The following is a 22,819-nucleotide window of genomic DNA, read 5'->3' as shown; positions in this document are numbered from 1 at the left end:
TAAATTAAATTTTAATTTTAATTAAATTTAACTAAATAAATTATAAATTAAATTTTAATTTTAATTAAATTTAATTTAATAAAATATAAATTAAATTTTAATTTTAGTTTTTTCTAATAACAAATACTCATGTAAAAGTAATATGTTACCTACATCTTATTTGTTTATAAATAAATATTAAAATATTCATTATTTACTTCCAGAATCTTTCACAAATTTTATATTGTCCTTCCTAGAGGAAACACCCCTTTTTGATTGAAATAAAAACCTTTGAAGCGATTCAACTATTCACACAGTTTTGCGAGCGAGGAATTAAGCTCGTTATGCGTTTGGTTGAAGTAAAATGCGCGGACGGATTTGCGGTGAAATGCGAGATGATTGCACTGTTCAGTCACCCGCAGTTGTGATGAGATTTGAGTGGATTGTCGCAAAAAAGTCGTATGTGTCCTCCAATTTAAGCAACGACGAGGGTGGCGGCGTAACCTGTTACAGCAGAGTGTAACCGGTTACAGAAGAATGAAGTTTTGACTGCCACAAGTGTAACCGGTTACAGGGTATATATTTTTCAGTTTTTTGTATAATTATTTGAATATTATAATTTAAAAAGATTCACATCTTAATAAAATTAGGTATATTATATTTTCTAATTTATTAAAAATAAGTTGATTATTTAATTTTTATAATTTTTAAACATTAATTTTATAAATTATTCATAATTTTTTTTTCTTTATAAACATTTTTACAATTAAATATAACATTTATAAATAACATTTTATATTACTTTTATAATTAGGGGCATTTTGGTAATCTTTAATTTCTACCAATTAAACTAATTTTTAAAATTTATCACATCAATCAAATCCTACACTAATTCTCACAAACTTTACTTCCAAATCCACTCTCAATTACCCACAAATCCACTCAAAAAAACAACTAAAAAATTACCCTCAAATCCACTCAAATCCATTCAAATCATCTCCCTGAAATCATCTTCCCCAAATCTACCCAAAAGAACAAAGCCTTAGAGAGAAAGAGACAAAGAAGAAAAAAAGAGAGAGAAACACACTTGAATTGTAAAAAAAAGAGTGAAATAGATATAAAAAACAACAAAAGTTTGCACTAATAAGATTATTTATCCATTTATTATTTTAGCATTCCTCATTACTATAGTCCTCCAATAATTTTACAAATTAAAAGAAAAAATTGTTTCTTATTTATTCATGTTGCTGTTTTGAATAAGGGATATATGTTTTTATTCCTTACATGCGAAAATGCTAATTTTTTTCTTTTTAGTTATAGCATTTATAATTGACCATTATATTTTTGTTTTAAACAATCTTAAAAACTTTTGTATGCTTAAATTATTATGTTATTAACTTTTTTTTATTAAAAATTTTATATGAGATAACACTAAATTGTAACATATAAACCAGGACAAACCTCACATTAGTGATATGGTTTAGTGAGATTAAGTTAAGTTTAATCATTATATTAATATGATATCATAATTATTTAAAATTTATTTTTATAAAATTTATTATTTGTTGGATTTATTACATAACCATTGATAAATTTTTAGACTTAAATTTATTATCTTAATATCTTTTGATCAATTTATTTTACTGTAATTACTTTTACATATGTAAGAATTTAAAAAATAGAAAATTAGATTTGACAGGTATTTTAAAATAATAAAACCAATTATTTTAATGTTAACATAATTCAATAATATAAATAGAATTTCATAAATGAGTTTCATTATTTAAAATACTAACTATCTCTCTAAAACTTAATTTTCTAAGTTATCTCCCTCTTCTGTCTAAGACTTCTAACTCATAAGATATTTGTTTGACGATTAGGAGGTACCTAAATGATCATGAGAGCAAGACCTCCATTTCTAACCGATTGGTTTTCTCTTTAGAGTAAGTTAGTTTTCACTCTTTTTCTTTGTTTCGTTGTTTTAAGAGGCATCGAGTTTTGTGTCATCACATGTAGCATCCATCTTTTCTTGTTAGTTTCTTATCCATCAGTGGTCCTAAGAACGTATTCTGATCATGATTCTATGGTCTATAAATACTAATAGAGTTATTTGAGTTGAGGCAAAAAGAGTTTGCTTTGTATAGTTGTTTGAGTTTTCCAACCAAGTAAGAGAAGCTAATTTTATCCTTAAATTTGTGTTAAGATGAATGAATTTTGGTTTGATATGTTATGAGAAATTTTGTTTGGTTGAATATATTATAATTGAGTTTATTGTTGAATGATGTTTATATCTTGATGAATATTGTTGGGTATGCTTGAGAATTTGTACTAGTTTGAATATTTGATGATGTTGTGTCAGAGCCTAATTAGGTACAAAACTAATGTAGGATTGTAGGTAGTGAAAAGGAAGTGTTGTGAGGTTGTTTTTAGTTTGGGGTTTTGGTAGGTAAAATTCTAGAGGAGCGACTTTGGTGTGATAACTGATGTTTGGGATTGATATTAGAGGCATTTAAAACTTGTATAGAATCTTAGATAAGAAAAAGGGATGATGTTAAATTGAGGAGTAGTGAATTGGTAAGAGTTGTAGGCTAGTTTAGTGCTAAATGAAAGTTTTGATAGGTGAGATTTTGAGACAAGGGTGAGATGGAGAATCTTGAGGTTTAAAGTGTGTTTCTAGACTATTTAAGACTTGTTTAGAAGTTAAGTTTACCAATTGTGATAAGAAATGAGTATGAATGAATTTTGAGCTTTAGAATGGTGTTTTAGTTGAGTGAGTTACAAATTCATGAGAAAATAAGACTAATAGAGTTTAAGTTGAATCATAAATACTTGGATAAGTTCAATTAAGGTTTAGAATAACAAATGAAAGCTATAGATGTATGTGGAGGTGTCGAAGTTAGAACATTTGAAGTTGATGAGTGTAAATTCTGTAGAATTGATGTTATGTAGAATTTTATAAACAAGCTGGGCGAATAGAAAGGTCGTTGGAGGAGTAATATTGATGTTTGATAATGGATTTCGATAGGTGAAATTTCAAAAACATTTATTTCTTTTTTATATACTTTTTGACTTGATTTGTTCTAGTTTATTTTTTTTATGTTTCCATAATATTGTTTTATATTATTCAGATGAAATGTTACATTTTAATTATGAAATGATTACGTCCTTCAATCCTTTTAAGTTATTAAAGTGAATTATCATAAAAGGAAAGTCTAATTAATTTTTAAATTTTATTTTTTTAAATCAAGCATGTTTACCAACTAGTAATACAAAAAAAAGTTATTGATATGTAAAATTGTACTCCAAAAAGAAGTAATATAAATTGAGGAAGAGATTTATACGAAAAGTAGTTATACTGTGGTGGGCATTTCCTTGTGTTGCCACTGTGTGCCTCACATTGACATCAAATATTATTGGTGGACTAAGGGAGATTCTTGAAATGCATTCCACGTTACATTTTCTTTCTCCCTGTTTAAGGCATCTGAAAATTGCTAAATTTATAAACTATTATACTCTCATACTACCAAAATGCTATCTGACTCTACCAAAATCAATTAAATAAATTAAACTCAATTCTTCTCTTATTTTGTATTTATCTGACATGACTGAACGCACTAGGCAGATAAATTGTGATTTGTGACTGTAGTGTCACTCTGCAACACTGACAAACTTTTTTTTTATTGACCAAATTGAGTTAATCTCAGAACTAATATCTCTATTATTATATTAACTATTTTAATTATATTTAGATGTTTTTTGACTTCTAATTTTTTTTTACTTATATATGTTCAAGATCATATGATATATATCTTGTAATAAAAAAGACTTAACATATATAATCTTTAAACGTTTCAAATAATATAACATATATTTTTTAATATGTATAAAATGACACTTTTACGTTAAAAATAATATTAAATAAATGTAAAAAATTTATGTATATAAAAAGTATAATTTTTCTATACTTTTACTTAATATAGAAACATGAGTTTAAATCGATTTCAAATAACTCAATATACTTAAACTAAAATGTTTAATTTATTAATTCTTCAATTTACAAAATAAAATTAATGATCAATACTGAAAAATAATCACAGCCATATTAAAGTTGGTAACACGACACATATTAAGAAAGCCTGATTAACAATATGATGATGGAAGATCCACTTCTTCCCACTTAGAACACCCTTACATAAGTGAGCAAATGCTTGCAACATATATGAAGAAGGGAAAGTGAATAATCAAATACCAAATTGTTTGAAAGTTAGCACCAAATGGGAGACTTATGGTTGGGTTCATTGACCATTTTTTTGACCATTATGGGTTCACAGGGCCAGCTCAAAACCGGGTTTTACTCCTCTTCCTGCCCAAACGCAGAGGCCACGGTTCGGTCCACTGTTCAATCCTACTTCAGTAAAGATCCTACCATTGCTCCTGCCCTTCTCAGGCTTCACTTCCATGATTGCTTTGTTCAGGTTTCCTACTTTCATCTTCATCTTCAACCCACAATAACAAATAATATTCATCTTCATGATTCTTTTACATAACTTTTTTATGTTATTGTATGACAGAAATGTTACATGTTTGTTTATTTAGTTATGTTACATGTTTTCCCCAGGGCTGCGATGGTTCAGTTTTGATTGCAGGCTCTTCTGCAGAGAGGAATGCGTTACCTAACGCTGGTCTAAGAGGTTTTGAAGTGATTGAGGATGCAAAATCACAACTTGAGGCCAAGTGTCCTGGTGTTGTCTCATGTGCTGACATACTAGCATTGGCAGCACGTGATGCTGTAGACTTGGTACTAAATAAATACAATCTCTAACTCCACACATTCAATTCATAGAAACATCACTCTATCAAATGATTCATCATATACTGAACTCTCACTTAAAATGGCAGAGTGATGGTCCAAGTTGGTCAGTAGCTACAGGAAGAAGAGATGGGAGGGTTTCTTTATCATCTCAAGCTTCAAACTTGCCATCTCCACTTGACCCTATTTCTGTGCAAAGGAAAAAGTTTTCTGACAAAGGCCTAGATGATCATGACCTTGTAACCCTTGTTGGTGAGCTTTCTAACATTGTTATTGCATGTGTTATACTTGTCATTCATAATTATGCTTATGTTAAATGATAGAAAAGACTCAGTAGAGAATCTTGACTCAATACTAAATGGTGTAGAAAGAATATGATCGTGACACTTGAAGTTGTCTCTCTACAGGGGCACATACCATAGGCCAAACAGAATGCAGATTCTTCAGCTACCGGTTGTATAATTTCACCACCACTGGGAATTCAGATCCAACTATAGACCAAGATTTCTTAGGCCAACTTAAAGCACTGTGTCCAAATAAAGGAGATGGCTTGAAAAGGGTGTCGTTGGACATAGATAGTCCGACCAAATTTGATGTTAGTTTCTTCAAAAATGTGCGCGATGGTAATGCAATTCTAGAGTCAGATCAGAGGCTGTGGGGAGACCCTGCTACACAAAGTATAGTGCAGAATTATGCAGGGAATATAAGAGGGTTATTGGGGTTACGATTTAATTACGAATTTCCAAAGGCTATGGTTAAACTGAGTAGTGTAGAGGTGAAGACTGGTACTCAAGGAGAGATTAGAAAGGTCTGCTCAAAAGTTAATTTATATTAAACAATTATCTGTGAGTATTCAGTAACTTATGCTTTGCTTGGGTTGAATAATTTGTAATGTTCTAATAGTGGAAATCTAATAATATTTCCCTTATTTCATAAAAATGTTGAAAAAATTAGATTTTAAATCTAACTCAATCAATTTATAAAATAAAATTTATATTCATTCATATACTATAAATTAATTTTATTTAATAAATGTCAATATAAATTACGTATTAAAGTATATAATATTAATAAATGATACGGTAATGATATCAAGATATCTAATTTATATATGATATTTTTATTAAGGAGAAAACTTTAAGTCGTTGAGTTAAACTTAAAACTTAACAAAAATAATAACAAATAATAAAAAATAAAATGAATTAAATTAAAATAAAAAAATACACAAAATTAGGACATATTTTGTTAAAGAACATAATGAAACTTTTAAAAAAATGTAGAAAAGCCGAAAATGAAAAGAAAAGGTCAAAGGATACAGGTGTCAGTTCATGAGGCTTTGTCAGCAGCAACCGTGCTGGTTTCCTTTGTCTCCTTCTTACATCACCGTTGATGGAACAATCATGCTCAAGCTCCTCAATCTTCTTCCATCCTCATCTTCTAAACTCTTCTCACGATACATTCTCTCACTCTCCACCAAACTCCCACCACCGCTCACACGACCATTCTCTCACCACCCCGCCACCACCACCATGTCCATAAACCTACGCACACACGCCTTCGCCGGCAACCCGCTCCGGTCCCGGACTCCTAACCGGGTCGAACCGCTTTCCCCTGCCGCGGCGCACGAGACCTTGAAAACGCGAATTGCGGAGACCGCGGGCGAGTCCGTGTCCGTGAATTTGAAGGTTTTACCTTTCAGAAACGGGAGGCCCCTGGCGTCTTCGGGCAGCAGTGACGCGTGGCGGCTGGCGTGGTTGGGGTTGGAGGAAGTGAAGAGGCTGCTGGGCGCGAACCTGAGCGCGGACTCGTTCGTGTATTTGGGGTACGACGCGGACGAGGATTCGGTGTATTGGGCGATCGACTTGTCAAGGGAGAGTATTTTGGTGGCTGAATTTGGTGCCATGAAGCTCTGCTTTGTCGAGCTGAGAACGCTCATGGTTGCTACCGACTGGGTCGATTTGAAGGCCATGGGGAGCTTGGCCATTGCCGGTCATGTAAGTTCCGTTTCTCTATTGTTTCTGACTTGGGTTTCCAATACAGAAGTACATCGTATTTACTGGCATGATCTCCGAATTTTCAATTTGGTCATTGAAATTGTGTTTAAATTTAGTCCTACAATTTAAGTAAGCTAAATAAACGCTGAAAAAATCTCTCATTTCTCAAGTCCATTCAGTGCTTTTATATTATTGTTAATGTTAAACTCTGACATAACATAGAGAAACATTGGGGTATATGTTATCACAAGTATTTTATTTGTAGAGAAAAGTAAATACCACCAGTATGTTGTCTATAGAGAACAATGAATCAATACGTTAGACTTTTCATTGGAGTTCACAAATATAAGTGTGATGTTTCCACATTCCGTTCTTTTACTTTTGAAATGACAATCTACCTCAATATCTTTGGAAAAGACAAGATTAGAAACAATGTGTCATGCATGCTTGGTTGTCACATACAAGGTGCATTTAAGAACTTTTATTCAAATTTAAGGCCTTTGAGGAGTTGTTTTAGCTTGATGAGCTCACAAGTGCCTAAAGTCATTGCCCCATGTTCTTCTTCTACACTTGGTTTTGCCACAACTTTTTGTTTTTTACTTTTCCATGATATTAAATTACTTCCATCAAGAGCACAATACCATGAAGCAGAGCATCTATTGCTTGCTGGCTTTGCCTAGTCAACATCATAATACCCAACAATTTGATTTTTTCTCTTATCTTCAAAAAATGAGTTCTTTTCTAGGGGCTTCTTAATATACTTGAGGATCTATATGACTGCATCAATGGTTTTGACAAGGAGAGTTTGAAAATTGAATTACTACACTCACTACAAAGGTGATGTCAGAAAGACTTATAGTGAGGTAATTTAGCTCACCAACTAAATTTAGCTTGCCTATATGGGAGATGGTGTTGGGGGAAACATTAGGAATGACCTCTACTAAATATCTGTAAAAAAATGATCCTGTATTTTAGACATTAATGGTTAAATATGCCTTACAAATAGTTATAGTGTTTAAGGATTTCTAGTGATAATTAACTTTGTTAACTCAATCTTACATAGAAAAGTGTCAGGGGGTGGGAAATTGATTTTGGTGTTTGGGAAAATAAACTTTGATTCCCTCAAAGATATAGAATGTTTTTGTTTTAGCCAAATTCCACTTTTTAATGCTCATCCAATGTCAATAATTCTCTCAATGAATTGACATTCGATGTGGGATACATTGTACTGTATTACTACTTACGAGCTTGGAATCAGTTATACATTGTACTGTATTGTTTTATGGATCAATCATATTCTTTGAAATAATTATGTAAGCTGCTTGCAGTTAGTTAATTTTCTTGGATTTTTGACCTTTTATCCTACTTCAGTTTGCAATACTGATAGGCAAAGGGAAATAGGCAATTCTACTTTTCTAATTACTGTGTTTGGCCAGGCCAGGGCACTTCTTGAATGGTATAATATATCACGATTTTGTGGACATTGTGGAGAGAAAACAGTGCCAATGGAAGCTGGGAGGCGGAAACAATGTTCAAATGAATCATGCAAAAAGAGGATATATCCACGAGTTGACCCGGTTTGACATCCTGTATTCTAATAGTTGAGTGATCAATGGTTGATCTAGTTTTTCTGAATTTCAGTGGTTATCTAAACTTATGCAGGTGGTCATTATGCTAGTAATTGATTCAGACAATGATCGTGCCCTTTTGAGCAAACAATCAAGATTTGTACCTAGAATGTGGAGCTGCTTGGCAGGTTTTATAGAGGTGCATGCTTGACCTAATCTAAGACCACTTAATATTTTTAGGAACTGAACTTGTGCTGTTATTACCTGAAACAGTGTGGCTTATTCCAGTAATTTGACTACATGTAGGGGGAACCTAATTTGAATTTGCGTATCCACTGCAATAGCCAATAGTTACCTTAATTCCAATACCATTTATTTTGCTAAAATGACAATATTTGGTCTTAGATCGTATAGGCTCTTGTTTATTTAGTCTGAACACCGGAACTCTTCCACTTCCTTTTACTGGGTACCCTTAGCACTAACATCCAGAACATGTATGAATAAGCTTCAAATTTTTTTCCTTATCAAATATTTTTTATTATAAGTTACTTTGAAAGCAAAATAAGCTAGCTTTAATGAACAGCTGCACTTAGGATATGTATGGGTAAACAGTTTAGTTAATTTCATGTTGAAGATCTTATCACATATTAGATCTTAAGTCAATAATTGCTAGTTGCAATTTAGAGGGTATTGAAATAAGCTTGTTTTGATAAGATTCATTATCATGCTTATCAAACCAAGCAAAAATAAACTTATCGGGACAAAGTGCTACTTGCATAAACTTAACCAAGTATGTGTATGATAAAATAATTCTAATTGGTGTCCATAGAAACCCTTGCAAATGCTTCCTTAGGTGGTTTAAACAGTCAAAAGTTTCAACCTTCTACTACCGATTAAAGGATTTCTTTAAAGTCAGGTTTCTTTGATTTGAGAATTCATGATACAATTGCTTTTTTTTTTTAATTTTATTCCTCCTCGATCAATACAGTAAAACTTTTCTCCTGTGTACTCTCATTGCCTATAGCCAGGAGAAAGCTTAGAAGAGGCTGTAAGAAGAGAAACATGGGAGGAAGTTGGTATTGAAGTGGGAGAAGTTGTATATCATAGTTCTCAACCATGGCCTGGTATAGTGTATTCTATATAACAATTTTCATTTTTCTAGGCTTTTGTACTTTTATCATTTCACCAGTGTTTATATGAGATAAAAATGTGAAGATTTGTCTGTATGAACATCTGATAGTAAACTTATAGGCTATTTGTGCCATTAAAATTTTGTTTGTGATGACTTGATGATTCTATCTATAGAGTATCATATCCAAAGAATTTAATTATCAGTATTCTTTTGGAGTCAGTTTGAATGAAGCTTTTAAGTGTATAAAAATAAAATATAATGAATCAAGAGGGTAAAAGAAACTTAGCTTCTTTCGTAAGTTTAAATCAACTTATACCTCAACTTTGTAAGATTGTATTTCATTTAATGTCTTGATAAATATTCATAAACCAAAGAAAACTTAGCTTTTGTGAGCTAGAAGTTAATTTAAAGTGAGACTTACTTCTTTTTGTTTATTTTGCTTAACTACACGAGGTTAAAAGAGGATGGTGTTCGGTCTTTAGGTTTTAAAAGAAAGGATAGAGAACTGAGTAGAAATAATCAATGACTTAATGTTTGCTTCCAACTGAAATACAGTTCAATTACAAAGAAAATATCCGCTCCTTCTGTTAGGAATCTCTTGAACTAAAATGAAAAAGATATACAAAGATACCTCAAGACATAAAAAGAACTGTGTAACTTCTGCATTGATTATCAACAAACCTCTTACAAGAACCAAGGTATACAAAGTATACCCCTAAAAGGAGTGCTCTCCTGAAGAGGAAGGAATCCTATATGTAAAAGACTTCCAACAGACTTAAAGGAAATAACTAACTACTTGACCTAGTCAACTGTACTCAACTTTTGTTTACAACCCTTTTTTCTCTTATTTTTCGTTCTATAATAAACCTGTAAAGGCTTTTTCTATTTTAGATGCTCCCTAAATTCATTCTTAACAATACTCCATCCCTTAGAAACAACCTTGTCCTCAATGTTGAAATCTGTAAACTGATTACAAAATAGGAAAGATCTTCCCTAGTAGACTCTTTGGGAAGCTTGTCCTGCCAATTCAGCAACACCACAGGAATTTCTGTTTCCAATTTATTCACTGTTCCAGTGCCTAAAATCAGTAAAGGTTGATAATTGTCCTTTGTTCACTGCTACGCTCCTGGAAAGTCAGGTTCAATTGGATGATCTCTTATAGCCTTAATCGGCCCAAACATAAAGCCCATTTCACATATCAACCCCTGCACACCCAAACCCTATGTTCACTGCCAATTTTCTTTTATACGTAACCCTAATCACTCGCTTGATTCATGCAACTAGACCCCACCGCCTCTACAATAGACTAAAACGTCACCAATGATCTAACAATTTTCCACTCGAACTCACTATCTGTACAAGGTGCGATCTTCTATGCAATTGAGCACGAAACTCACCCAAAACTCGTAGGATTGTATGAGTTCACGAGTTTACTTGTGATTTTGACAATACTAATTGTGATGCCTACTTCTTGATGAACTCTCTATTGGAGATTCTAAATTCTTGACTGTAGCCTTCATCACGGTGTAGAAAGAATCAATAAACTGTTGAATCAGAGACTAATTCTCTACCTAGTGAAATATTCCTTACAGCTGAAATACAATTCAATTACAAGAAAAAACCCTCATGTACCCCGGCTATTCACTCAATTTATACTGTTCCTCCCCTATTCATTCTCCGTAACATTGATTAATTTTTCTTTCTTCTGCAGTACATTTTTAATAATGGGCCTTCTATGTTAAGGCCTATGTTTGGACCCTAAGTTCTTAAAAAGATGAGAATATTTTCTTCCAGATTTCATGTTAGTTCAGGATCTGTTTGTTGCAGGTACCCTATTTCTTCCTTTACAATAATATAGCTAGTAAATCAATCACTTGCAGTCCAATGGTGGTTAGATCATGTTTAAAGTAACTTAAGTCAAAGTTAATGTCTAGAATATGTTTAACACCATAATTCTAAAATGTAAGTACTGTTGTGATTCTTTTAACATACAGAGAGCTTTGAAGAGTTATTAGCTTTTATTGTGTTCAAAGATTCTATCCAATGTAATTTAAATCGGAGTTAATGTAGATGTTTGTCAAAACTGTAATTTTTTTTTCTTTTGTACACAGGATTTTCAAATGCAAACAAGTAAAGTTTAAGATAATCTAGTGTACTCAATTAGCATATTTTTGTGTTTTCTTTCTCATCAAAATTACAAATTTTAACGTTTCCCTTCTTTTATATTTATTGACTGTTGCTTCTATTGACTTTGTTTCTAGTTGGACCAAATAGCATGCCATGTCAGCTGATGGTAGGGTTCTTTGCATATGCAAAATCCCTTGAAATAAATGTGGACAAAGAAGAGTTGGAAGGTATATCCAGCATTTACGTGCATTGACGTACTATTTATTTCTCACCTGACGCAACTTTCAATTCATTTAATTATAATGTGTGACTGTAAATTGTGTGTGGAGAATCTGACTTGTGCCACACACTCGGTATAGTTGCATTGTCTGGCTGAAAATTGAGCCTTAGAGGATGCCAGTAGTTTTCTTTTCTCATGGTGGCGTGGTAAACCTGAACCTCTAGAAGTCTTGCTGGTTTGCAATCATTGTTGGCCTTTGTTTTGTTTCTTTCTTTTTCGAAGCAACAAGAAAAAGATTGGGGAGGATGGGAAATATTGGATATGCATGGAAACTGTTAAGCTTAAGTTTTGTTCTCCTTCACTTCAATTTGCATTCCTATCTTGGTGACAATGTAAATCATTCGCCTGCTCCTCACTTTGCACTTTCTACCTCCTCTGCTTTTGTTTTTGGAACTGTGACAAATGATATGTTACAATTTTCTGACCTAGATGCTCAGTGGCATAGTAGAGAAGAAGTAAGAAGAGCTCTGACATTTACTGAATACAAGAAAGCCCAACAAACTGCAGCAGCAAAGGTAGAACAAATGTGTAAGGGAGTAGAAAAGACTCACAGCTTGTCTACAGAGTTCAATGTGGAAAGTGGTGAACTTGCTCCAATGTTTGTTCCTGGACCCTTTGCAATAGCACATCACCTTATATCCTCCTGGGCATTCCCAGATAAAGATGTAAATGGCATTGAATGCCGTTCAAAACAACCTAGTGGCTCTATGTCAAATTTGTAAGAGTGGCAAATTATTTTTCAAGGCATGTTTAGTTATAATGCTTTTCTTATTATTGTTGTGTATCTCACGAAGGTGAAGGGGTGTCCTCACCAGTGACGAGATTCTCATGAAAAATTGTGAATAATCCACACACCAAGAATTGGAGACACCTACCTTTCATTTTACATACCTTTGATTTTTTTACATTGTTTTTCATACTAAACACGTTCGATATTATGAATCATCATAAGACTGACTACATTATATTTCATTTTTCTTTGCTGAGCACAGACTATCTAGGGCAGAAGTTTGACATCAGGTACGAGTCTTTACAACCAATGAAAGCTTAATTTTTAGGCAAACTACACCCTTTCTTCATGCATTCCAAATGACTATTTTACTTTTAATAAAAAATTAAATTATTTCCAAATCTTGAAAGTATATTTTGGATTGTACAATCTTAAAATGTAAGAAAAGTTTAGACGAATGCATGCTTATTACAAGAGTGTCTAAGAAGTTTCATTTGTATTTAGTTTAAGTTGTATTAGCTCATGAATTTCAATGATTGAGAATTATAGAAGCTAAAGTTCAACTGTAAAAGCTACAATGTTATGTAAGCTTCGTTTGTATTTCATTTAACTTACATTAGTATTTGAGTTCATCTAGGATAGAGTACGTGAGAAGTTGTCCAAGAATATTGTTAAATATATTAGATTATTTGACATTTTAGATAGATATATTATTTTTGTCTTTTATTTACAACTACTTAGATTGTTAGGCCTTGGAGGGTTTATGAGAGGAAAAGGGTGAGGAATAATACCTAACTGTTATCTAACAGAATAACAGTTAAGAGGGCGGGAACAGGGTCTATATAAGGACCCTGTATTTGTTCCTGAAAGGGGAGTTAGTGACTTGTATGTAGTTGACCGGTCTTAGAACCTGGTGAAGGAGGTTAAGCTCCTGGGTACATTGTATTCTTGATTTGTTGGTGTGAATGCAATTCCATTCTTTCTCATTCTATTCTGTTCTGTGTTGGTGTAAGTGAGTGAGAGTTAGAGAGCTCGTTAGGGATTTCATCTTGAATACCTAACAAAGTGGTCCGACCTGCCGGATCAGATCGGAGGAAAGCGCGAGTGATGGAGGGAAGAATGGTCAAGGTTGAGGGGAAGATGGAGCACCTGGAGTTGGCGGTCGACGGTTTGAAGGCAGAGACGGCAGCGAATCGCCAAGAATCGATCGCGATGCGCAAAGACATTCAAGAATTGTTACGGTTGATGGGAAAACGTAACAGCCAAGGGGAATCAGGCTCGGATGAAAGTCAGGATTCAGTGAACCATAATGGAGGGAACCGGCGCGGGAACGAAGGAGGGGGAAAAGAGGGAGAGCGATCAGACAAGGCTTTAATTGGAGACGACGGGTGGAGTTACCCATATTCGAAGGACCTGATCCTCTGTATTGGATTAACAGAGCGGAGAAGTTCTTTGAGATTCAGAAGGTAGCGGAAGCGGAGAAAGTCGAATTGGCTCATATCAGCATGGAGGGAAGCGCGGCTTACTGGTTCAAGTTCTGGAAAGACAAGGCAACTGATCGAACCTGGGAGGGGTTGAAGGAAGCATTGCTGATCCGATTCGAGAGTCGCCACCGTGGGGGAATTTACGAAAGAATAGCGGCGATTAGGCAGACCACTACCGTGGAGGAGTACGTGAAAGAATTCGAAGCATTGGCGGGGCAGACAAAGGAATTTTCCGATAACCAATTGTTAGGTTATTTCATTGCGGGGTTACGTGAGGAGCTGCGGTGTCAGATGAGACCACATGATTCCCGCGATTTGATGACGGCGATGAAGATTGCGCGTGACGTAGAGGAAGCTCTTCGCGGTCTAGGGTTGATGGGATGGACGACAGCGAAGACTACCCCCGCGTGGGGACGACCGTCAGGAGGAGGAGCGGTGGTGACGAGGACGGAGCAACCAAGGGGTAGCATGGTTCGAGCGACACCGATAGAGAGTGTGGGATCGGTGAAGAGCGACACGGCGCCAGGGAGTGAACCCGTGAGGAGCGGAGGTTACGGCGGCGGGGACAGTCGGAACCGGAGCTCAAGAAATTTTCCGTATCCTGAGTACTTGAAGCGCCGGGAGGAGGGTAGATGTTTTCGCTGTGGGGGGCCCTTTAGTCCCGGGCACCAATGTCCTGAGAAGAGCTTGAGGGTGGTGCTGTTGGCCGAGGACGAAGAAGGAGATGAAGGAGAGACAGGGGCGGAGACAGAACCGCCATGCATGGAGTTGTCGGCTCTCTCAGCCGGAGGGCTGACTCAACCAAAAACCTTGAAGCTGCAGGGGAGAGTGGGAGAGAGAAAGGTGCTAATACTAGTGGACAGTGGCGCGAGCCACAACTTCGTTAGTCAAGAATTGGTGAGGGAGCTGAAACTCGAGCAGGAAGACACATCCCCATATCACGTCAGTTTGGGGGATGGTCAACGAAAGAAGACGCGGGGGTGTTGTCCGAGAGTGGTGGTTTGCATGGGGGACGTTGAGATCACGGAGAGATTTTATTTGTTCGAACTGGGGGGCGTAGACATGATTCTCGGAGTGGAGTGGTTGGCTAAGTTGGGTGAGATCACGGTAGACTGGGGAAAATCCACCATGTCGTTCTGGCAAGGGGAGCAGAAACGCACCATAACCGGAGACCCGAGGTTGGAGAGGAGGGTGATAAAACCCGAACAACTGCTGAAACTTAGCGAGGTAGAGTCGTGTGCGTTGGTTTGGAGTCTGGAGGGCAAAGAGGCAAGTTGGGAGACTGAGGAAGAAAGTGAGTTGACGAGAGAACAAAAGGAGGATATGAAGAAACTTTTGGAACAGTACGTGGGGGTATTCCAGGAATTTCCAGGACTGCCACCTAATAAAATGGCGAAACATCAAATTGTTTTAAAAGAAGAGCCGAATACTTGTATAATACCAGCTATCAGGGAGCAGCGAAGAGTACCCCTTTTGAAGTTGTCTATGGAAGATCACCCCCTACTTTGACCAGGTTTGTACCGGGAGAAACGATGGTAGAAGCTGTAGCCCAGGAATTGCAGACGCGTGATGAGGCACTGTAGCAACTCCGTTTCCATTTGGCAAGGGCTCAGGATGCGATGGTCAAACAAGCTAACCGAGGGAGGAAGCCAGTTACGATTAAGGTGGATGACTGGGTATTTCTCAAAATCAGACCGCACCGACAAGTTACGGTGCTAGTGAGGTTGCACCAGAAATTAGCAGCTAGGTATTATGGACCGTTTAAGGTGATTCAGCAGATAGGGGAAGTAGCATTCAAGTTGCAGTTACCTGAGAACGCAAGGATTCATCCAGTCTTCCATGCGTCCCAGTTGAAGTTAGCTATTGGAACGAAGCAGGTAGAGAAGGAGCTGCCAAAAGATCTGCAGGAAAGTGGCCCAACCTGTTTGCCTAGCAGAGTGTTAGATAGACGGGTCCGGCAGCAAGGAGGGGACCAAAGAGAGCAATTACTCATTGAATGGCAAAACAGTGGGGAGGAAAGCGCCACTTGGGAAGATCGTGTGATGATGCAAGAACAGTTCCCAGAATTCAACCTTAGGGACAAGGTTGATTTTCAAGGGGGGAGTAATGTTAGGCCTTGGAGGGTTTATGAGAGGAAAAGGGTGAGGAATAATACCTAACTGTTATCTAACAGAATAACAGTTAAGAGGGCGGGAACAGGGTCTATATAAGGACCCTGTATTTGTTCCTGAAAGGGGAGTTAGTGACTTGTATGTAGTTGACCGGTCTTAGAACCTGGTGAAGGAGGTTAAGCTCCTGGGTACATTGTATTCTTGATTTGTTGGTGTGCATGCAATTCCATTCTTTCTCATTGTATTCTGTTATGTGTTGGTGTAAGTGAGTGAGAGTTAGAGAGCTCGTTAGGGATTTCATCTTGAATACCTAACATAGATATTATTTTTTATTTAAATTTTGGACTTAGTTCATACTTTTTTTTTATTATAAATACAGTATATCTTATATGTATTTTATATATAATCTCTATCCTTCTACATGCTTAATTAAGTTATTTATTCGAGTCTTTTGTGTCCAACTTATTTAAGTTATCCAATTTATTGTGTTGAGTTTTGTCAACTAAAAATTGTAGTTTCTTTTTTCGTAGAATCTCTCAATGTATTTCATTTCTTTTTGTCTTTTAGTTCACTTTGACATACAGGGGTTTAGTCATATTAAGTTTAATTTAGGTTTTTAATATTCTTTTATTTGAATAAGTTATCCAGTTTATTGTGTTGAGTTTTGTCAACTAAAAATTGTAGTTTCTTTCTTCGTATATTTCTTTTTGTCTTAGTTCACTTTGACATACAGGGGTTTAGTCATATTAAGTTTAATTTAGGTTTTTAATATTCTTTTATTTCTATTGATGATTATTCTAGATGTATTATTGTTAATGAAAAATCATTATGAATTATTTTATATATTATAATATCTTTTTAATAAAATTAAAATTTATTTTGGTGTTTTGTTTGAACTTTGTGAAATAGTAATGACTGAAAATATTTTTCTCCTTTTTTAAATAATTTTTGGCTTCTATCAAATTTCATATGTTTATACATCTCAACAAAATAGGAGCTTTTAAGAGAAAAAGTAAATATTTTATTAAAATAATTTATACTCTGGTTTCTCAATATTTTAAATATTTTATTAAAATAATTTATATTCTGGTTTCTCAATATTTTAAATATTTTACTAAAATAATTTATACTCTGGTTTCTCAATATTTTTATGATGTTATTCTTACTATATATTATTTTATATATTATCTTATTAATTGCATGTCTTTTTTAGTTTTAGATAAAATATTTCATTCTACTTTATTTTCTCATGAACATCTTCATCCCTAGTCTCTAAAAGTTTAGGTCTATAAGCTTTGTTCGTAAATATTTTTTTTTATAATATAAAATATATAAAGAATAAGTGGTTAGTCATGCCATGGATTGACCGGTCTATTTTCTCACACAAGTTTTCTGTGTAATTGTACAACTAGACTGAACTGTTAATCAACAAAGATATAAAGAAATAAATTATTTTTCAAATATTTAGAAACTACTACGCAAGCATCAATGTTTAAATAAATCATCTTCATTTGAATCTTGTATAATCCTTTGATTTTATTATTATATTGAACACATGTTGATATATTAACGAAATTGTCTCAATTATTGAACATTTATATTCATATATTTTAATACAATATATGGATCTCCTTTAATGTTAACATGACATTTAATAAAATTACTCATTACATGCATTACTTGATTTACTATTGAAATAAAAATAAAGTAAAAAGAAGAATAACAGCAACATATATGTCTAATTTAGTGGTTGATCAATCCTTGAATAAGTTTTATTCTTCTACTTCTGAATTTCAAATTCTAACAAGTAGTATTGTTGTATGGTTGTCATTTTCGGTTGTTTTCTTTTTTCTAATTCCATTTTTTCTAAATTTAGTAGTCACGTCATTGTTTTCTAATGTACATTTTCTTAAGTGTTTTTATGTGCAAAATTTTCCTCTTTTTGTTGGCTATGAACCTATGCACGAAAAGGAAAGGAACCTTAAAAAGTTAAGCCTATAAGCTATTTCAAACTAGGGAGAATCAAATTAAAGAGGCCGTTGGTATTTCCCTATAAAATAAAATTGCACTTTTTAATTATGTGCATATTAATATTTTTAGGTATATAAAGTAGTTTTAGTATAAATTTTCAATTTTATTCCAGTGAAGATATATGATTTTTTATAATTTCATTTTCATTTTAACGGTACGCCTCATTTTTAAATTTTAAGTAATTTTTATGAGTTTTACAGTAGTTCTTTTCTCTAATATTATCTAAAGCAAGTGAGTTTATAATACCATTTTTTATGTCTTTGAAGAAAATTATATTCTCTATATTGAAAATCAAAACTCTTTTGACCAATATTAGATCTTCTATATATATATATATATATATATATATATATATATATATATATAATGTTTAAGATCTATAATAAAAAATATCACTAAAATTAATTTTGCTTTATGTATTAATTAATTAAAGTTATGGGAAGAATTTAATTTATTTTGTCTTTTATCTTTATCTCTTTAGTCAATAGTTTCAAACATTAAAAATAAGGGAAATAATAAATGAATTTTTACATTATTATTTTGACTTGTAAATTTTATATGAACATATAAAAGAATTCAAAAAGAAAAAAGAAACTTAAATGTTTGTACTTGGCAGAACTCGTAGACAAGCAAATTAAAATTGAAATATTGGCTGAGAAGCTAAAATTGCTAATTGAAAGTTGAAATGAATGAAATTTATCGGTAAAGCTAATTCTTGATAAGTTACATAATGAACACAAAATCACTTAATTAATTAAGATCTGAGTGATTCATTTATTTTATTTTAAAATGTTAAGACAATCAACCAACGTGTAAGTTTTTTTTTCTTATAGAATATTCAACTTTCATATTTATTAAAAACTGACATTTGATTCTCAAAATAAAATGACATAAAGACAAGAATAGATAAAATGATAAAGAAGAAAAAGACTACAATGAATATTTTAATACTGCAAGTAGGTTCTGATAAACTGGTAGTAAAATAATCAGAAATGGTTAAAAGCTATACGAAATGAGTATAATTTTAGCAAAACAAGTTAAACCATGAAACAATCTAAAAGGGTAGCTTGAAAGGCAAAGACACCGAGTTCATAGTGGAGTGACAGAAGAAAAGACTATGAGAGCTTTCAGAAGTTTAGCTACAGATTAATCAAAGTCATTGAAATGGAAAGGAAAATTAGAAAGACCCAAAAGTTTTTTGGAAATAAAATGCAGTTCCTATCATTTGGTCATAAAAGGAATCAAGGTAGGAATGCATCAGACCCATCTCAACTCCTTGATGGGACACAAAGCAAAACATTTACTTTCATCAAATTAAAGAGATTTTCAGAATCCTTGTTCAGACCAATATATATGTATATGTTTTTGTATGTGTGTGTGTGTGTATGCAGCAAAATTCTGAGGCAGAGACAGGACCACATAGTAAGAATGGTTGGAAAAGCACAACAACATCATAGGAATTCAGTGAGCTTAAGTGGAAAAGGAAAAGGGAAATGACACTAAAGAGTGGTGGGAGTTATATTCCTTTATAAGAATGTTGTTAATTCTTGTTAGGCACTCTCATAGGATGGTTGTTTTCACTGGAAATTATTTATCAGATTCATGGTACTACAGATATTATTCTTTTTAACTTAGATATTGTTAAATACTATAACTTTTACACTATATGTTTGAAAAAAAAAGTGTTGGCAGGAACCATTTATGTTGCACTTTTGTGATTAGGGGAATGATTTTCCAGCTATGCCTATGGTGGGTAGGTGCTACTTATAAGCAGCTAAAATCACTCCTTGAGGAACAATGAAAGCAAGAATTGTCAAAAAGGAGGCACTTTGTTTTTAGTGGTTTGAAAGTTGTAACGGTAACTTCAGTTATAAATTATTACACTTGTTCATTTTCTTTTACCTAATTTTATCTGGGGTACTGCTAGAAATTGGATGGAAATGATCAGAACTTTTAGACCATTACTTATTGAATCAAGTAAGGAAAAGGAGTTTGTATAAATGAAGCTGTTTACGTTCTTTTATTCATCACATGTGTTGGAGTTGTGAAAGCTGCAGAAATGGGAGTTCCTTGCAGCCCAAAGCTTCCATGCACAAGTTGCTGTAGTTTTGGACTGAAGGGAGCTCCTAATTCTTCACTTTTTCATATACTTTTTCTTTTCCTTTACCATATCAAAGCCTTCTCAAACTTCTTGTCATTAGATATTGGTGTTCCTTGAAAATTTGGCCAAGTAATGAAGGGAAAATCCAAGATAAAAGTACATTATCATTCTCCTTTCCTTTTTTCTCTTGTAACTTTTGCAATTTCTTTCTAAGGGGTCAAATTTATGGATTGATTAAGTTATTCACTTCATGTTCTTGTACCTTTATGCAGGTGGTGCCATGATTATGGTAAGGTCACCTTTATCATGTTGCTTTTGCTTTCAGTCTTCTTAGTTTTTCACTATACTTAACTTTGGTTATGTAACCTGAGTTAAGGTTCATTAAGAATGCTCAACTCATGATTCAAAACAACATCTTTCTTTGGAGCTGTATTGTTTTAATCACAACAGTCCTTGCTGTTCATTTCATTCCCTTGGTTTTCAAACACACAAGATCTGAACCTTAGAAAACAACATCAGGGACTTTTTGAAGAACTTGACTAATCTCTTTTTCCACATGTGATTCAATAAAACATCTAGCCATTTTCTGCCAGAATCAGTTCAGTGTCAAATTTTCCATTGCAGAACACTAAGCATTTCTTTCCACCTGAGATTCTAAAGGAAAACAGATCACTTATGCAGAGAAGCCAAGCTCCACAAAGATTTTGAGACAAAACTCAGTGTACTATAGTATAGACTATGAAAAAGTGTTCATTCATATGCAGTCCAGAACTCATGGTAGGTGAATACTTTCAAGTTGATTTCCTTAATTTCTTTCTCCTCCAAGTATATATAGTAACAAGGATTATAATATTATTATGTTTTGATTACTCTTACTTTCTAAAACTAAACTTGAACAGCTTGTCTTAAGATTATTCATCTGTTAAAAAGAACGACTTTCATTTTGGTATGAAGACATACTGATATATATAGTACATGGTTAATCTAGGAAAGCCTCTGCATTATGGCTCTTTTCTGCTTTTAATTTCGTTTCGTTTGTCATGTTTGACCTGTTTATCGGAATTATAGCCTCAATTTGAAAGATGAATAAGAGGTTTGTATTCATAAATTTTTCAGAATTCAGTTATTAAGGGTAGACTGTGTTACTGTGTCTTCTGCTGCTCCATGAGATCACTATGGTGATGGTTTTGGATATCAGAATTGTAGAGTGAAAAAAGAAGAGGAAATTTGATGATCTGATGAATGTACTGCATGTATGTCACAGTTTCAGATTGCATCATTGTACCACTTTAGCAGCAATTAGCAATTCATTCAGTTATGAAGACACATGATAGATGAATATGGTTGGAAAGAAATGTAGTTGTCCTTATTATAATGATATTGATATGACATCAAATCTCATGCAAAGATTTGTTTTACAAAATACAAAGAGAAAGAGAGATAATGTATATATATAGCAGACAGAAAATGTTCCAGCAAAAACTCAATCAACTCATCTTTCATACATTCATGGATTGAACTTATTCCGATGACCAAGAGTCTAACTTAAATTAATTTAATTAAAGATAAGAAACTTGAATTTAATTTTACAGTTTCATAACTTGAAATACAAAATCATGAATCTCAAATATACTAAACTAGATACAAATTTAATCCATAAGCTTATATAGTGTGAAAACTTGCATTTATGAGTAAAATGAGGATTTGAACACAATAACAGGAACAAAACAACACGAGATAATTATTGAACACAAGTTTAATCCATTAAATTATATAATTATGAAAGCATGCTTCAAAAAGAAGATGATGAACATAAGCATATAACAATACTTTAAGACGAGGAGAAAAATTTTGAATTTTAAAAGTCAAATTAAAATCAAAGAAATGTTCAATAATTGGCCTAAATTTGAGAGCATGTTACTTAGTCTAGGTCATGTTTTATATGATTCCTTTACACCTCCGTGAAAATCACTCCTTAACTTTTTTCTGTTTTAATTTTTCATTCATTTTTGGGTTAGGATTTATGATAAATTAGACTCCGTATCCTTTACTTATTTGTTTTTAAATAATGATAAGATAACATACATTTGTATTCATCAAATAAATATTATAAAAGAATAAATATTTATAATTTTAAAAAAATGATAATGTCAAATAAAAATAAATAATTTGTGTATTAAAGTATAATTTATTTTGTCTTTTAATGTTCAAACTCCAATATCATGCCTATTAGACAAAAATACAAAATTACTATTTATACCTATTTAGACATGAAAGAAAACAAAAGCAAATTTCTAATTTTAAAAACTGATAATAAAAATAAACTATTCTACCAGCACTTATTCCACTAGTGAAAAATATACATTTTTTATACCTTTTAAAATTTATCAGCTATAAAAAGTGGTGTGGTGGCAATTTTGTAAATATAAAAAACTTTTTTACACGGGTTATAATAAAAATAGGTATAAAAAG

At 33.3% G+C, this 22,819-nt stretch overlaps 3 protein-coding genes across 3 annotated transcripts; all 3 read left to right on the top strand.

The window, feature by feature from the left end:
• The first annotated feature begins 4,226 nt into the window (after window positions 1-4,226).
• Window positions 4,227-5,655, top strand: LOC148203391 (peroxidase 25-like). The gene is made up of 4 exons (XM_088107887.1): window positions 4,227-4,454; window positions 4,598-4,777; window positions 4,879-5,041; window positions 5,197-5,655. Exons 1-4 carry the CDS (start codon window positions 4,254-4,256, stop codon window positions 5,622-5,624), a joined length of 972 nt encoding a protein of 323 aa, XP_087964013.1. The 5' UTR covers window positions 4,227-4,253; the 3' UTR covers window positions 5,625-5,655.
• Window positions 5,656-6,174: 519 nt separating this feature from the next.
• LOC148203390 (nudix hydrolase 19, chloroplastic-like) lies at window positions 6,175-12,776 on the top strand. Its single transcript, XM_088106087.1, has 6 exons — window positions 6,175-6,783; window positions 8,220-8,360; window positions 8,446-8,550; window positions 9,376-9,475; window positions 11,745-11,837; window positions 12,320-12,776. Exons 1-6 carry the CDS (start codon window positions 6,190-6,192, stop codon window positions 12,610-12,612), a joined length of 1,326 nt encoding a protein of 441 aa, XP_087962213.1. The 5' UTR covers window positions 6,175-6,189; the 3' UTR covers window positions 12,613-12,776.
• A 2,947-nt stretch (window positions 12,777-15,723) lies between these two features.
• Window positions 15,724-16,263, top strand: LOC148203389 (uncharacterized). Its single transcript, XM_088107598.1, has one exon. The coding sequence runs from the start codon at window positions 15,724-15,726 to the stop codon at window positions 16,261-16,263; it is 540 nt and encodes a 179-aa protein (XP_087963724.1).
• Window positions 16,264-22,819: the final 6,556 nt, after the last annotated feature.

Source organism: Vigna umbellata, chromosome 2, assembly GCF_029865625.1.
Source record: "Vigna umbellata cultivar VRB3 chromosome 2, Vumbellata_1.0, whole genome shotgun sequence".
Lineage (NCBI taxonomy): Eukaryota > Viridiplantae > Streptophyta > Magnoliopsida > Fabales > Fabaceae > Vigna > Vigna umbellata.
This window is presented reverse-complemented; position numbering and strand designations above follow the sequence as displayed.